At 33.0% G+C, this 18,204-nt stretch overlaps 2 protein-coding genes across 2 annotated transcripts; one reads left to right on the forward strand and one right to left on the reverse strand.

Moving 5' to 3' along the window:
- Positions 1-619: 619 nt before the first annotated feature.
- LOC125862718 (uncharacterized) lies at positions 620-5,649 on the forward strand. Its single transcript, XM_049542847.1, has 3 exons — positions 620-976; positions 2,237-2,395; positions 4,996-5,649. Exons 1-3 carry the CDS (start codon positions 707-709, stop codon positions 5,353-5,355), a joined length of 789 nt encoding a protein of 262 aa, XP_049398804.1. The 5' UTR covers positions 620-706; the 3' UTR covers positions 5,356-5,649.
- A 590-nt stretch (positions 5,650-6,239) lies between these two features.
- LOC125861949 (vacuolar-processing enzyme-like) lies at positions 6,240-12,741 on the reverse strand. The gene is made up of 9 exons (XM_049541870.1): positions 12,512-12,741; positions 10,954-11,118; positions 10,724-10,880; positions 8,727-8,812; positions 8,427-8,626; positions 7,979-8,027; positions 7,535-7,744; positions 6,796-7,002; positions 6,240-6,650 (listed from the first exon to the last, which is right to left on the reverse strand). The coding sequence occupies exons 1-9, from the start codon at positions 12,695-12,697 to the stop codon at positions 6,468-6,470; spliced, it is 1,443 nt and encodes a 480-aa protein (XP_049397827.1). The 5' UTR covers positions 12,698-12,741; the 3' UTR covers positions 6,240-6,467.
- Between the last annotated feature and the right edge of the window lie 5,463 nt (positions 12,742-18,204).

Genomic DNA, 18,204 nt, shown 5'->3' on the forward strand with positions numbered 1-18,204 from the left:
GGGATGGCAACGACGGCGGCAACCTTACGAGGAAGAAGAAGAGATAAAGTAAATGGGGCTTTTTCTTTAGGTTTGTAGATATTTTGTTAAATGGGTAACGGGGCGGGTTAAACGGGTAATTGAAATTTGAGTTAAATATTTAGTCAATTCGGGTTGAGGCGTAGAATTGCGCCACGTGTACAAAATGAGTCTTCCGTTAGTGAGAGGGGCAAATGTGCACTTAGTTATTGGACGGCGAGGGCACTCATGAACGAAAAGTATGACGGAGGGTATTGACATACCATTTTCGAAAGTTCGGGGATATATTTGTCCCTTTTCCCTTCTCAATTTACTCACTTATGTTGATTTATGATACAAATATCATCTGACTTAAAGTCTTTCGAGCTTTTCCTGAGAGTATTATATGGATTACTATATCCTCTTGCATGACTCAAAGCATTTTTTCTGCCTTTTTTTTATCTTGAAAAAAAATAGAAATATCTTGTGTTCGAATCGATAATCATCTTTCGATTAACTTAGCCTCCTCCGTTCCTCGAAGGAATATTCACTATTTCTTAGTCATGCAATTTTTACAACAAAAAGGGGCTAAACGGAAAAAGTAAAAAACAGAAAATCCCTTCGAAGAGAGAGAAACCCAAAGGGGAAAAAAGAGGAGAATTGTCTGAAAAGAGGGGAGCTAGAGAGAGAAAGTGACTGATCGGAAAAAATGGAGGGAGTAGAAGGACAAGGTTCAGGGCCACCGGCGGTGAGTCGTTACACTCTACAACCAACTCGATTAGCAAGCGAAGACATACTGTTCTGTGTAGATGTGGACAACGAATCACTTGTTGAAATGAAGGTTGCGGCTGCCGGCGGTAGACCGTATACCAGGTTGGACTCAATTAAGCAGGCAATCCTTCTATTCGTCAATGCCAAGCTCACTATTAATCCAGATCACCGTTTTGCTTTTGCTACTCTTGGCAAATCCGCTTCTTGGGTAATATTTTTACTGCAATTTCTTCAAGCTGATTGAAGTTTGAATTGGGTAATACTCATAATATATGTAAAATTTCAGATATGCAATTGTGGAATAAGTGATTTTGCTATCCTTCCCATAATGTGATAATAGCCACTCTCATTTCAATTTGTTTGTAGGATTTTGACTTGATTCATAGTTTAAGAAAGTAAAATATACTTTTAAATCTTGTGGTTTGACATGTAATGTATCAAAATATCCTCTAATCCTGTGGTTTTAGACATGTCAATTGAAATTAAAGAGTTGTCAAATAAGAAAAGAAATATTCTTTTCTGAAACGGATTAAAAAGGAAAGGAAGGCAGACAAACTGGAAAGGAAGGAGTATTAGTTTTTTCGGTTGCATAATTAGGCAGACCTTTTTCTTAGTTCTGGTATAATATGAGGCAGTTATGATACCTTTTTTTTTCTTCAAATGCTTACTAACATGAGGCATTCTGATATGTGTATAAAAAAAATAGTTCTTGCTAATATCATGCAAACTAAGTCTAGTATTTAAGTGGAGAAGGGTAGAGGGACAGCCCCATTATCATCGAGTATCGAAGGTGTATCCCCTTCTCTGTCATACCTCTTGAGTTAGAAATGCTTAATGAGTTGTTAGCCATCCAAATCATGCAACTTTAGATGGTGCATTAGTCTTCTAAAGTATTTTCTGTGGCCACACTCTTAAGCTTGTAATGGAGTAGTCTTCCTAGAGTTATTAAAGAAATTCGATGTAGTTAGTGATGGGGATACTTCAGATACTGTTTCAACACATTACTTTCATCACTATTCTATTGTTATCATACAACTTGTCAAACTTAATCATTGCAAGCATGAAACAATTTGTTATCACTGGTAGGAATACTTGCTTTTAAAGATGTAGAATCCTGCTTCTTAGCATGAAATTGGTTTGACGGAGTTTGTAAAAGTGTACGAGTGGTTTAGAATATCTCCTTAACTTTGATGCATTTTTTTCTCACTTTCCCCCTTCGCTATTATGATGTATTCCTGTTTGATGAATGATTTCAAACATAAACTTATGCTGCTTTTATTGATGACTTCCAAGAGCTGCTCTGCTATATATTTATGTTCTTATTGTAGTATAAGTTATTTGAAACTTTTATGGCCTGCTTAAGTTATCTTATCAAATCTATATCTTCCTGTTCCAATTTACTGGTGGGAAGATAGACGGACGTAGAGTATTGAAATTGACTTGTCTTCTCAAATTTCTATTGATGAAGGTTCGGAAAGAGTTTACTAGTGACATTGACTCAGTAGTTTCTGCATGCCGGGGTATTGCAGTAGATTCAACTTGTGGCCATGCAGACCTTACTCAACTATTTCGAGTGGCAGCTCATGAAGCAAAAAAGACACGTGCACAAAATCGGATACTCAGGGTGGTAAGGATGTGATTAGCAATGTGTCTTTTCATTTGACTTTAGGACATCTGGTGCTGAACTTTTTATATTGAGAAGGTTAACATTTGGTTTAAGAAAATTATAGAAGCTATTTTGCATATGAATGACGCATGGTAAATCAGCTACTCAGTTTTGGAGCAATGTAATGAGTAGATGTGTTCTATTTCTAGAATTATCTCTTAGCTATTAATGTGAGCACGACTACTAAAAAAAAATGGTTTTGCTTCATCATGTGGTTGATAGTGCTGTAGCAATAAGTAGTGGTTGATAGTGCTGTAGCAATAAGTAATGGTATTTGAGTTGTTAAGTAAATACAACTTTAGTTTTGTGTGTCTCAACCAATATTGAGTCTTCGGTTTCTGAGATTGAATGTTGCAGAGAACAAGCACCATATGTGTGACTACTCTTGATGCACTTTCATCTTGGCAAACAAGATATTAAGAACACAGCTAGACCAAATATCCTAGCACCAATGTGAGAATGGGGGCAAATAATTCTAATTTTGGTAACGTACTTTGGGTTCTTTTTCTGAATAAAATGAAAAGATGGTTTCTCAGCATACTCAGAAAAGCTAGTAGATCCAACTGAAAAGATGGTTTCTCAGCATACTCAGAAAAGCTAGTAGATCCAACTGAAGGAGGAAAGGAGATCAACTACTTGACATACTTGCATTTTACAATTAAATATGTAGTTTTCTTTTGATGAAGTTAATAATGTAGTTTTCTTCTTTCCTTTTCTTTGCTTTATTTCATGCCACTTATACATGCTATTGTTGGAAAGAAACACTTCTTCTCTAGTTGATTTAGTCGGCCTAAATTAGCCTAGATTACCGAATTAAGGAATTTATCTTCTTTGTTTAGTCATTCATCTTATTCATTATCAGTCCTTGATTCAGTAGCAGTGAAATTTACTATCATGATGTTAGTGGGGGTGCTTATGTATATGTAAAAATAAAAGATGTGTTTTGTTTGTTTTCACATCTCATAGCCACCTCAAACGAGATTTTCATTTCGGAAAACTTGCTGACTTTAAGTTCACAAACATATTGTTTTTTCCATCTGTTAATTCTTGCACTAAAACACTTTAACGCCCAAGAGATTGGTCTCTACACTCCAGGGAAAATACCTTATTTAAGGCGACCTAAAGCAGGATACTAGTCTCTAGTATTAAGGTTAACTAGAAAATTTTTAAATAGCTTCCAGGTGGCATTATCTATATCTAGATTGGGTCATGGGCTGCCAACGCGTAGAGACACAACTCCAATAATGAAAAGATGTTAAGATGAACCCTTCGGGGTGGCCCAGTGGTTTGAGCTTGGGACTTTCACGTTGGAGGTCTCAAGTTCGAAACTCCTTGCCAGCGAAAGCAAGGGGTTTGCCTTCTGGGTCGAGCTCGTCGCACCAGGCTTGCCTAGTGCGGATTACCTCTCCTATGTGGTTTGGGAGCTATTGCATAGGAGCGGGGGTTTTACCCTGTGCGCACCCAAAGGGTAGCGGCTGCGGGTTTCCCTTGTCATAAAAAAAAAGATGTTAGGATGAAAAAAAATGAGTACTAATAGTGGGTTTTAGGTAGTTGTTTATCACGAGGAACAGATGCAGAAAAGCTACAGAAGAAGGGAAGATAAACTTCTTGAAATCATATGAACCTGAGAAAGATCACACCAGTTTGGATTGATGTTAGGTTGGACGTGAGGTATATCTGATAAGGATAACATATGGTGTTTGTCAAGGCAAATGAAAGATGCAACCGAGAGTAGGTTCAGCTGTCTATATGCATAAAAGTATCTTCTACTTCCTTCTGAAAACTAAAAAGGTCTTTCCTTGTATCGAGGTCATAGCAAGCATAATCACCAGCTGTCACCTCCTTCAACTATCAATTAGTTTTATTGACTGAGAAGTTCTAGTTTATACAGGAAACCTCCAACTATGACGGTGTCAAATCAGAAGTGTTTTCTTTTGATTATTTGAACAATGCTTACTGCTTGTGTGTTAAGATTATATTTGAGTTGTGTGTGCAGGTCCTTTTATTCTTTCATGTCTACGGTACCATGCCACGTGCAGGTAGTAATAAGTCTGTTACAATAGCAACATTTAAAAGTACTGCATCAATCAGTGGCAAAAGGTCTGAAATTACCTCAAAAGATAGCCACATAGAAGCTAAGTAAATCTTTTGAATGTGAGACTCTGAAAGTGCCTAGAAGATCTTTCTTTTCCTTTATCAGTGAAGGGTTTTTATCTTTCAGTGTCTTGTGGGATCTAAAATGGTTTTTTACCTTCATGAAATTCAGTTATTCTCATTTCCTTTGATCTACTGGTAATTTTTATGAGTTTGAACCATTCTCATTTCTCACTAGATGCTCTCTTCTGAATGATTACAACTACAGGTCAGCCCCAAACAAGTTGAAGGTCGGCAATATGAATCCTCGCTGACCATATTTCCTCATTTAAGTGTATCCTAGGCCAATATTATGCAAATGATTATTCGATACATTTTCATAAACATCTAATGCTTGCAAATTTATTCTCTCTGTACAATTGGTTGCTAGGAAGTGTTAATTAACATGTATTCTCTTTATTATGCAGGTACTTCTATATTGTAGGTCATCTATACCACCACAGCATCAATGGCCTGCTACCCAAAAGCTCTTCACTTTGGACGTAGTTTACCTTCATGACAAGCCCGGACCTGACAATTGCCCTCAAAAGGTGTATGATGCCCTTGTCGAGGCCCTGGAACATGTCAGTGAATACGAGGGTTACATATTTGAGAGTGGTCAGGGGCTTACTCGTGTCCTATTCCGTCACATGTGTACACTTCTTTCCCACCCTCAGCAACGTTGCGTGCAAGATGACCTTGACATTCCCAAGTCCCTTACAAAGAAGTCAGCTACCTCTGACTCGGCACCAACTGATGAAAATGCTGTTGTTGTCTCTAGCCAATGATATCATAAGCAGTTGACAAATCAAACCAACTCTCTATAGTTGTACTGTTTCTAATCCTTCTTGTTTTAGTGTTCTATGGAGACGGAAACTAATGTGGGTAGGTAATCTCGTCAGTATGTCACCCCCTATCCCTACCCCCACCCCACCCCTCTTCCTTTCCAACTCCACTGTTTTCCTGTATAGTAATCAGTTTGTTGTGAAGTCTTAAGTCAGTCTAAGAATACAAATGGATCAGTGTTGATGAGCTCTCTTCTTTTTTCCATTGCAGAGTCATCTGATGTACTGTTGTTTCAAGGCCTTTAGTCTTTTCATTTACTAGAAGTAATCTTATTTTTACTTACGTGAGTAATTTCCAAATTTTTCTGTCTGAATGAAGACGTTGTTCTTGTTTTCTATAAGATACTCTTCGGAACAACTTCAGACACGTGGTGTTTGAAGTTAGGCTTGATGAAGTCTAAATATTTGAAGTTTCATATGATTGACGTTCAAGCAGGTAAATAATTTTAGAAAATTGGACACATGTTATAGATAACGGAGTTCAAATAATGTGCCCGAGTGACATTCTTACATATGAATTACAATACATCTAGTATGCTTATTATTTTTGGCATATCTTATCATTGTGATGGGGGGAGCTTAGAAGAAATGGTAAAGTTGTCTCATGTGACTTAAAAGGTCCTAGATTCAAGCCATGACAATTTCTAACGTAGGATGTTTTGTCCACTGGGATATGACTTTGATTAATGAAATTGCCAAGAAGATGCACACTGGTGTAACTCTCCCTCCTATCGTTAAAATTTCCATTCATCAATGGGTTCCCTTCAATTTATTCGAGAGGAAAATCCCATATTATGGAGGTCTTGCCATTTACTTGAAATGATAAATGTCCTTTCAAATATAATCAAGATTCAACACGATAAGTTGTGCTTTTTCAACTGTATTTACAGAGCACCAATTTACAAACAATACATGAATTCTGATTACCAATAATGGTAGACTTCAATAATACCAGGATCAAATTGCAATTTGCAAATAGGACACGAAATGACACTGATAACAGCAACTATTATTATTACCAGCATCTAAGTGCGAAACTGCACATTCCATGGCGTTTACGCACTAAAGCCCCTGTGGAGGGAACTCCAAGTATTGGAGGGGAAGCTAGGACAAGCTTGTACTGATGCCTCCACCATCTGCTCCATCTGAATTCCAGCATTACAGATATTGGCAATGGAACGCATGTGTTTCATTCCATATTGAGATAACGATCCACAGTGTGACTCAAATGTTCTTACCTGCAGATATGATAGATTAGTTTGATTCCGAGGCACAAAAATCGCAAAAAGATAATTGTGTTCCATGCGTTCAGACAAACTACGATGATGAACCAAATCTCAAACATTAAGAGTTCTATGAGATTGCAGTTTTTTTTGTGCTTACAAAGGATTTAAGGCAGGCCCAATCATCAACAAGAGGCTGACCAGCAGATCGAACATGCTTCAGCACCTCTGGACCTTTTTGAATTCCAAACAGAAGCTTACCAACAAGGGCAATGCGCTCATCTAGGTGCATTCTGTGTGACATAGCTTCAGTGAATTGTTTCTGAGCTTCAACTTTCCGAGCAGAGCCTTCAGGAGCCTTGCGGAACTGCCAGCATTGAGGAAGAATAGGAAGTCAGCAAGAAAGCATTTCACATCAGAGGCACAATGGCCACTCAGCTCGTAATGACATCATAAGCAGCCAAATTGGGCACCAATTTTCAATAATGCAGCCAAATGCCAATTAATACATACACATAAGGACCAACGAATTGCAATGTGACTTGTTAAAAATAACTCTTGCGGCTTAGCACAACCTTGGAACACCACTAAGTTTCCCGCCTGTTTAGCATCATTATCGTTCATAAATGTAATGCTAGTGTCTTTTTTGGAAACCAGCTATACCACATTAATATGGTTATGAAACCATCCATGGTAGCAACATGGTGCAAAGATATTTTTTAAAGAGGACATACTGTTAACTAATATGTGCTTTAAGATTCAACAGCTTTATTTCCTGCTGGTTTGTTATGTAGTATTTGATATTTTTGCTTCTTATGTTTAGTGCAAACTCATTTTCCTCAAACTCAGGAATCTCTGAGTTCTACCAAAACACTAAGGGGGCGTTTGTTGGGGCATACCTTGTCCCAGAAATGTAAAAGATCTGCATCACGCTGGTTTACAGACTTTGATGATGCCCACAAGGAATTGTCATCTACATAAGTGTAGTTATCATTTGCAGGATTTGTACCCATAAACCTGAATAGAGACTCCATACTCAGTTGTAGATCACCAAATTGCATGACATGGGAACCATAGGCAGTATTTCCATTAGAAGTTCTCTTTTTGACCTGCAAAAAACAGCAGTAGAGATGCAAATACACAAAATAATTAAAATGTCATCATAATAAAGGATAGAGAGAAACTATATCATTGGATCGGTAATTGTGAAACCCCTTTGTTCTACTCTTTTAACACCAATATATTTGCTTCAGCATTCTAAATTCCTTATTTTGTTATTATTTTTACTTTCTAAACTACCACATCAGCTAGATGACTAATCCTCAATGTCCAAAAGTACTTACCAGGTGATACTGCTGCCTCAAATTTTCAGTCCGCAAATTGTGCATTTCACTGCACAGAAATAGAAACACAAAATGGTTTAGCAACAACGTTTAGGACTACTGTGATCATTTATAAGCAGAACCATAATTTTTTAAACATAAAATCCAGATCATAGTGTAAAATCCAAATTTGAAAAGGACAAGTAACGGAAACAGAAATCCACATATAACAAGTCCCTCCTTGCATTGGCAAGTCACATGCATGTAATTTTATTTGCAATTGACACATTCTTCCGCATGGAATATAAGAATAATTCAGCCTCTAAGATTGAGAAAATAATAAATCAAGAGATCTCAAGAATTTCAGGCAAAGCCAGAAAAAAAAGGACAAGAACAAACTTCATAGTCATTTAATAACAAAACAAGTAAAACTCAAAATCATCGAGTAAAGTTCAGAAGCTGCATATACCTGTCCTCCATCCAGGAAACAGCATACAAATCACCCAGACAGGTCTCATATTCAGGAGGAGGACTAGGATATTCTCCGGGACAATAGGTTCCCCAGCTGCTCTCTTCAGCATTTGAAGCTGTTGTGGCATAAATATTTAGACCCTTAGGAAGAAGTCCTTCAAATATACTTCCAGACTCACAAGCTTCAATGTACAGTACCTGGAAATAGTAAGCATAAGAAGAAACAATTAAAAAATTAAGAGAAAATACGGAAGTGGCTTCACAAATATTTAAAAGACAATTGAATATAACAGCTCACCAAGCTTTTATATGTCCCAGCGGCATGCTTCTTTTTCAACACAGCAATCAGATCATTTGCATATAGATAAGGATTGGTAGGCATCCCTAGTACACATGACAGTATAGCAGATATGTAAACATAGCAGTGATATAATTTATCCAAGCTATAATTCAATAAACCAAGTTTATGAAAATATAATTGACTGACAGCAAACATGCAGAATTAAAAGGACATTCTAGTGGTCCTAAAAATTCCTTAAAACGTTTTTGAGGCTACAAAACTTATGAAACCTGTGGTCTTAAACATGTCATAGCCTTCCTGTGGCTATAAAAGCTTCTCATTAAGTAAATATTGAAATGTGTCATTCTGTTTGAAACTGGCCAATAAGAATATCATGCCAAAGTGGAACGAAGGGAGTATCTGTTAAAATTCACTTCCAAGAAAATACCACTTTCTTATTGATCCACACAATATAGAACTACAGACATAGGTGCTCAATTCAAAGCTTGATGACTGAATGTGAAAGTGGTTCATGAACAGATACTACAAAGAGATAAGATAGAGAATATGTTGAGTCCTTTGCTGGCGATATATTCACCACAGATATTGTTGGAAAAATAATTCTAGTATCTCAAAAAGAAGTATTCATATTATTGTCTAAATTCATTCCTTAATCTCTTTATTAATGACTCTTTATTGTATGACAATAATATTCAAGCATTACTATAAATAGTAACATCTTCCTTATTCATTACTCCCTCTGTCCCTAATTACTTGTCCACTTTTCTTTTTATAGTTGTCCCAGATTACTTGTCCCATTTTGACAAATCAAGAAAGGACAAAATTTTTTTTACCTATTTTACCCTCAATTAAATGACTAATTAGTTTGAAAAATGTAGAACTTTTCATCCACTTCATAATTAATAGGGATAAAATGGTAAACTCATTATGTCATTAATTGTTTTCTTAATAGGTGTGTCAATTCAAAAGTGGACAAGTAAATAGGAACAGAGGGAGTATTATTTAGCCTTTAATGAGTTATTATTCCTTATTATGGCAATACCTTAATATTCATTTAAATCATCATATTTATGAGCTACATTAATTCTCTTATAGCTGTTGAAAACTATACGTTGAAGGGATTAACTTCTTGTTCTTTGTGTGGAGTGATTCCTTTATATATATTCTCTGTGTTACTACTTTGAGAGTATAGAAGAACACAATATCACTGGTAAGAAACAATATTCCTCTTCTTCAATTCCCTGAGTGCTGGGTTTTCTTTTAGATAAATCTTTGTTAGTTTTTGGCTCCTAGTTTTATAATAGAAGAGTTTGTTGAATCCTGGGGATACACCCATACCGGGTGAAATATCCTTAAGGACAGTGTCTTTCGACACGCCTCAAGCTATGAGAATTTCCTACAAGAGTTCGTGGTGAAGTACAAGCTTTGGTGAATTCGATAAGTGTTCGTGATGAAGGTATTTTCTGTAAGATTTTACAACAGATATCTATTACAAAAAATCAGACATATGATTGTCAATTAGGATGAAAGAGGAAAGGTTAAGCTGTGATATTGGATCCATGAGTATAAAGTGTTCTTTTTGTTTTTCTTAGAGATTTTTCCCCAGACATTTTTTTTTTAGTTTGGGATTGGGGAGAGGTTGGATTAGGGGACCATTACCATAATTTCTATTGGTGAACTAATTGGCAGGCTGAACTCAAAAACAAACAGAATGTTCAAAGGTATAAGCAGATTCAGCAGATAAGAGAACCAGAGATAATATTAAATAAAGATTATTTGCTTGCCTAACTAGAAATAGAACGAATATGTATCATCTATTTCTCAAACAGTAGAAAGCAGTGAGACAATGGTCAATAATATTCAATACACGTGAAATTCTCGAGGTGCAGACACAGATGCGCAAGCCTTCAAAAATTTCATGACGAAATTAGTATAAAAGCGCTACATATAGAAAGCAAAACAACAACCAAAAGAGGCATACATAAGCTACTTACCAAGCACCCCAGGGCCACCATGATCACTATAGAATATGAAAATATGATCATTTGGACCACTATTCACCACCTTTCCGCTACCTCCAGTAAGAGCAGTTTTGTTACCAAGGAGAACAGCTAAAAAGTTGTGCACATTAACATCATCTCCCGTGTAATCCTGCCTCGAGATATAGCACATGAGACAGGAGTATAGTTTAGGTATATACTAAATGATGATGAAAAACACCAACCTTAGGAACTCCTTCGTAAACATCCTCACCAGCAGGACTATTAATGATAACTCCTGGTCTTGGGTTCTCTTCATGGTGAGCAATGTCATCATACATGAAGACAATAATATTTTCATCTTTGAGACCACCTTTTCTCAATAGCTGATATGCATGGCATACATCAGCCTGATACAGAAGTCAAGGTCGACAAGGCTTATCAGTAAACGTATGAGAAAAGAAATATTATAAAGACACTCCCTAATAGTTAGAGTTAGGAGCCGGTTTATTCCATTCTCTAGTCCCAAATCTAATCTATCAAAAGAAGGAAACTGTTGTCTTAGCAAAACTTTTTACAAACTGATTCGGTTTTAACTGGCTGGTTGTCTTAATGGGATGCGTTTCACAAACTTGGAAAGCTACCACCATAGATTTTGAGAGTAACTTTTGTAATGTTATCTTCAAATATCAGTTTGGCCATGAAATTTGATCAAAATCTGAGCTTCAATATTTTCAAGTTCCCAAGAATTGGCTCAGACCAGTTTTGGCAAGTTTGGGACTTCCCCTCACAAATTTCAATTTTTTTCCAAGTAAAATGCATGTCCAAACACAACTTCAAATTCCAAAAGCTCAAAAATTCAAGTTTCAACTTCATAATCTATAGCCAAACGGGAGCTAATAGTGATGAAAGTCTTTGTTTATAACCTTTAATTCTAACAAGTACTGCACAATACATATAACCAAAGTCCAAATTCCAATAAGTGCAGTATAACCCTTTACGGAGTCATCCAAGTGCAGTATTTTCTAGCTCGCTAGCTCATTCAACCAAACAAAGAATAAATTATGCAAGCATCTCAATTTTCATTTAATCTCTTAAACATAACATCAACATAGATTTACTGAAAATTTTCCTCCTTCATTTCACCAAAAACAGCAATAAAGACAATTATCCAAGTGCACTGTTTCCTAGCTCACAAGCTCATTCAACCAAACAAAGAATACATTATCCAAGCAGCTCAATTTTCATTTATCTCTTAAACATAAGATCAACATAGATTTACTGAAAATTTTCCTTCCTATTTTCACCAAAAACAGCAATAAAGACAATATCCAAGTGCAATGCTCCCTAGCTCACTATATCATTCAACCAAACAGAAAATACATTATGCAAGCAGCTCAATTTTCATTTATCTCTCAAACATAATATATAACATACATTTACTGAATTTCCCTTCGTATTTTCACCAAAAACAGCAATCATCTATAAAAGACAATTATCCAAGTGCAGTGTTTTCTAGCTCACTTTGTCATTCAACCAAACAAAGAAAACATTATGCAAGCAGCTCAAATTTTTCATTCATCACTTAAACATAACATCGACATACATTTACTGAAAATTTTCCTTCATATTTTCACCATAAACAGCAATCATCTAATACCTACTATTCAAAAAAAAAAAAAAGACAATTTCTAGATATTACAAAAACAAAACGAAGTAGATCGGAAGAAAAACACGAACTCACACTAATTCAAAAAATTCAAAATCAAACAATAGCATTTCTAATACGCAAAATATAATCACCTGATGTCTATAATTCCAATAACCATTTGATCCGGCAAGAAGGACGGCCCATCTGGTTCCAACAGAGTCATCTGCGTCATCGAAGAATCTGGAAGCTTCCGACGGAAGTTTCAAAACATTACGTCCTTCGACGGCGGCAAGGACGGCGACTCCGACGAGGATGAAAACTCCGGCGGCGTGAATCATTATTATCGGAATTTGCAATAATATAGTAAAGTTTCGTTTCTGCCATGGATATTATATAATACAGAAAATATCTAATAGCGATTGACGTGGACGGCTGAGATTGAAAGAAACTTTCATGCTATCTTACGCATTATGCCTATTTTTATTCTTTAAAGTCAAGTGGAGTGGGTGATACATAAAGACAAAGTAATCAACAATAAGTGGATATTCATATTGAATTTTAATTAATTTAGATTTGTGTTATAATATTATAAAAAAAAAATTTACATTCTATTTAAATGGTTGTTACAATATCTTTTTATATTATATTGTAAAATATAATTTTAATGAATATAATATTTAAATTGATTATAGTAATTTTAATCATTATATAATATCATATATCAGTAATCTAAAAGCTACACCTATAAGAAAAGTAGGAGATAAGGTAAAGTTATGATAAAACATAAAATGTAATTATGATATAATAAGTAAATCTAAAATGGGAGGGAAAAAAAGCAACATTACAATCATATTCATCATTAATAATAAATTTAATTATATAGTATAATAAAATATTTTTAGATTAAATATTTATATTTAACAATAAAATACAATAGGCAACAACCATCCAAAACAACTTGTCCAAGTAAACACGAGACATGACAAAAACTTGTCTCACATGTTTGGTGGTATATATTTTAAAAATTAATCTTTTAATTATATATTTAATTTTTTTATTGTATTTTGAATTTGTTAAAAGTGAATATTTTTAGCTTTTATTGATATTTTACAAATTAAGTGTGTTAAATTTAATAAAAATTGTGAAAATGAAGATTTAAACATAACTCTGATAACTTGTTCAACTCAATCCAACTTTTTTACAAAACAATAAGTTGTTTTATTTTTTTATGTGGTATAAAAATACCTCGAAAGTTATAAGTAATTGGTTCAAGTTGTTTTAGTTCGATTGATTTGGTAGATTTTCATAATTTTTATTACAAGTTTGAAATTGAAGTATTATATGATTATAATTCTTATACTAAACTTAGGATTATAATTTAGATAACTTACTTCAACATTTATGTGAAAATTTTATCTAAAATATAGTCCTTATTTTAGTACTAATTTTAGTTATTATCTTCAACCAAATATGAAATAATTTAATTTCAAAATTTAAATCGGAATAACTCATCAAATGTCTTGTACAAAATGATCCCTAAGACTAATTAAGAGTCTAAACAAATAAGGTTCATGATAAGGTGGCAAGACAGTCATTCATTTTTGTCAGTAACATACCCTATGCGAAGACTTCCTAATACAAGTTTAAATTCAGTCAAATTTCAATATAAATATCGAATATCTAAAATTAAAAAAAGAAAAATCTGACTTTGTCGTCGTCATCGCAAAATAATGGTGATGAGCATACCACGTTGGCTTGCGGAACTCTGCACATTTGGGGTGGAATTTGGAATCTTTGACTATGTACAAATCACGTTTTTGTTAACTTCAAATTATTGTGGTTCTTTTTTGATAATATAATGACTACTCGAACATTTTGTTTTTTACAAGAAAGTTCAAAGTTTGGACTAATGTATAGTACTAGTTCGTAGTATGTAAAATATGTAATAAATGATAGTCATTTGAATTGATTAATTAATTTTGAGAAATGGTTAGAATATGTTATTCATTAATAATTGTGTTAAATATATTTTTATTGTTACAATATTGATTCAAATCGTGATTATTTTATTTATATAAAAAATGCTTAAATTACCTTTGAACCTTGCGAAATAGTTTAGATTTGTTTTGGATTTTGAAGGCTTCATTATCTTTCTATAGCAACAATGGTTTCCTCTTCAATACTTAAGATTTCTAACGATAGTGTATCTATCTTTCAAATTTAGATAAGTTATCCGCAAATTTCAAATCATTTTAAATAAAATTTAATTAATACTGACTTAAATTTTTACATTTTCCGAAAATCAATTAACACAATTCTATCACTAATCCTTCTGAGATCATTAATAGCAAACTCAAAGCTTCACAACAACCTCATAATGCCAAAGACTTCTTATCCAACATTTAGGGTGTGTTTGGTATGAAGGAAAATGTTTTCCTAGAAAATGTTTTCCTGGAAAATAAGTTGATTTTTGACTTATTTTCTCATGTTTGATTGGTGAGTAGAAAATATTTTCCAGATAAGATTTTTAGTGTTTGATTTATGAATGAATTTTTTTTTTTTTGAGAAATATCTTTTATTTTTACTAGGGTAGAAAATAATTTTTGAAATTGAAAATATTTTTTAAAAATAAACTTAATTTTTTTTGGGAGTGGGGTGGGGGGTGGGTTGAGGGTAGGGGTGAAAAATTGAAATTTTGAAGTTGAAAATATTTTTTAAAAACAAACTTAAATTTGTTCGTAATAATGTTATGGTAGTTAAGGGTGGGTTATATAGTAGGTGAGGGGCAAAACGGTAAAGATAAAGACGTGAAAGAGACTATTTGAATGAGGTGGTTATGTACAAAATTTATGTGTTTTTTTGTAAGTGTCGTTGATGTGAAATGGTGGACCAGCAATAATTCGAATGACTTTTTTAGAGCGGAAAGAATTATAGTGTTGATTCATTTAGTAGATGGGTGATTGAGAAAAATAAAATATCAAATTTGTAAAGTTTATACGAGTTAGTATCTCAAAAGGTCACTCAACTTTAGAAATTTATCTAGCAAAGTCACTAAACTATATTTGATATCAATAAAATCACTCAACTTAGGCCTTTATATCAATAAAATCACACAATCAATTCCTTATTAAAAATAATTCACACCACAAATAAATTATTTTTCATCTTATGTTCATGATTAAACTACTAAATACATGACTCAAAAATACTATTTCATTATAAAATAATAAAAAATCAAAATAAAAGATAAATTTATCAAACTTTGAACCTAAAATTCTCCAAACTAGCTAGCGTCATGATACATGGAACCTCACTTTTATTTTATTTTATTTTTAAATGAAAAAAGAGATTCACACAAACAAGAAATTGATTAAACCATCACAACAAGTGTGGTTACCGTCAAATGAAGCAATAGTAATTAATCAAATGAAATTAATAAATTATCGAAATTGATTAAACTATCAGAGCAAGTTTGATAGTCGACATCGCAATGAAGCAGTAGTAATCTACCAAATAAAATTGATTAAATTATCTTTTATTATTTTATTTTATAAAATATAATAAAGTAGTAATTTTAAGCTATTTATTTATTATTGTAATTGTGATCAGATATTTTTTTTAAAAAAATTGTTTTTTTAATGATAAATTTGATTGAGTGATTTTATTGATATAAATGCCTAAGTTGAGTGATTTTATTGATACAAAGGTTTAAGTTGAGTGATTTTATTGATACAAAATTAAGTTTAGTCACTTTGCTAGATAAATTCTTAAAGTTGAGTGGCCTTTTGAGATATTAACTCAGTTTATACACACCTGTTTTGATCATTTTACAAAGTTCAAGGATAAGAACTTACACAACTTTTCAATAATGTCATGTGAATTAGAACAACACTTTTAATGATAAAATTTGAAATAATAAGTAAAGATATATACTTCTTCTGTCACCAAATTCATTTAAATTACAGAAGAGTAAGCAAAATGTTCTTCTCAAGATTAATCTACCCTAAAATAATCAAGATAGTTTATTATATCAAATACATTTTTATTGTGGCCTTTTTTTGTCTTTTACAATAATGACTACTCAAACATCTTGTATTCACAAGAAGGTTCAAAGTTTGGACTGATGTATGTAAATATGCACTAAATGATGTCATGTTAGTTGATTGATTAATGGGGAAATATTTAAATTAGTTATTAAACTTTTGGGGAAGGGTCCAAATATGTAATTCTTTAATAATTGTGTCAAATATATTTCTATCTTATGAGACTAATCTAAGTTATGACATACAAGGAGAAAAGCTTAAATTTGTCCTAGGACTTTGAAAAAAAGCTTCATTGTTGTTGTGATCAGTGGCGGAGTTATAATTTTCAATAAGGGGTTCAAAATCTGAAAAAATAGACACACGAAGTAGCTGAAGGGTGTTCGACATTTACTATACATACTTAAAAAATTATTTTAACCATGTATAAATCATATAATTTTCCGTCGAAGGGGATTCGGATGAACCCTAATTGTAGGTGGCTCCGCCACTGCTTGTGATAATATTATCATCTTCTTCAACACTTAAATTTTTTAACGATAATGTATTTATCTTTCAAATTTAGATTAGATACCTACGAATCATAAATTATCTTGAATAAAATTCAATTACCACTAACTTAAATTTTCATATTTGTCGAAAAACTCAATTAACACAATCCTATCACCAATCCTTTTGAGATCATTAGTAGCAAACTCCAAGTTTCACAACAACACCATAGTGCCAAAGACTTTTTTTTTCAATATTTAGCTTCTAAATCATTGGCAATGATATTTTGACAGTTAAGGGTGAATTATAATGGTTAAGGGGCAAAGCGATAAAGATATATGAAGGTGTGATAAAGACTATTTGAATGAGATGATTTTGTGTCAAACTTGTATGTTCTTTCGTAAGTGTAGTTGATGTGAAATGGTGAAGTAATAACAATGATTTTTGAATGACTTTTTCTGAGTAGAGAGAATCAATTAATATAGCGATGATTCATTTAGTGGATGAGTGAATGAGAAAAATGAAATATGCACAAATTTGTGAAGTTTATAATTTTTTTGACCACTTTACAAAGTTCAAGGGTAATGAAACTTATATAATTTTTTAATAATGTCACGTAAATTGAAATAACACTTCTGATGACAAAGTTTGCAATGACAAGTGAAGATATATGCTCCGTCACTAACCAGATTTATATGAGCTACTAAAGAATAAACCAATGGTCTTCTCAAGATTGATCCCGCCTTAAAATAATTGAAGAAGTATATTATATTAATTGCGCTTAAAATATAAATGAAAAGGAACGGAATAAAGTATCGTTTACGGAATAAAGTATCGTTTTGAGAAATATAACTATTGAAAATCTTAAAATCTCGTAGGTTCTCAATTTTAAAGAATTTTTTGTCAAGATGACTAAAGTAAGTGCCTCTATATGAGATTCGAGTAACTATATATGAACCCATATCATAGACATTCCGATAGCAAAAGAGATGAAAGACAAAATCTTATCTATCTATATATAATAGGAGAAGAAAAAACGCCTACGTGTCATCACCACAAAAAATAGGATTTTTAAATAATTAAAAAAATTAATTAAATGTTATAGGATCAAAAAAATAAAATCAACTGTTTGTAATTATCTTAAATTTGAAATTAAATTATTAAATTTATTTATTAAAGAATTACTTAAAATTAACGTGATATAACAATTTTATACTTTTCAAAATTTATATAAGATAATAACTAAAAATTTACTTATCTAAATCTGAAAAACAAAAAGAAACATTGCAAAACATGAGTGTGATTATTAATTTTAA

This window comes from Solanum stenotomum, chromosome 4 (genome assembly GCF_019186545.1).
Source record: "Solanum stenotomum isolate F172 chromosome 4, ASM1918654v1, whole genome shotgun sequence".
Classification (NCBI taxonomy): domain Eukaryota; kingdom Viridiplantae; phylum Streptophyta; class Magnoliopsida; order Solanales; family Solanaceae; genus Solanum; species Solanum stenotomum.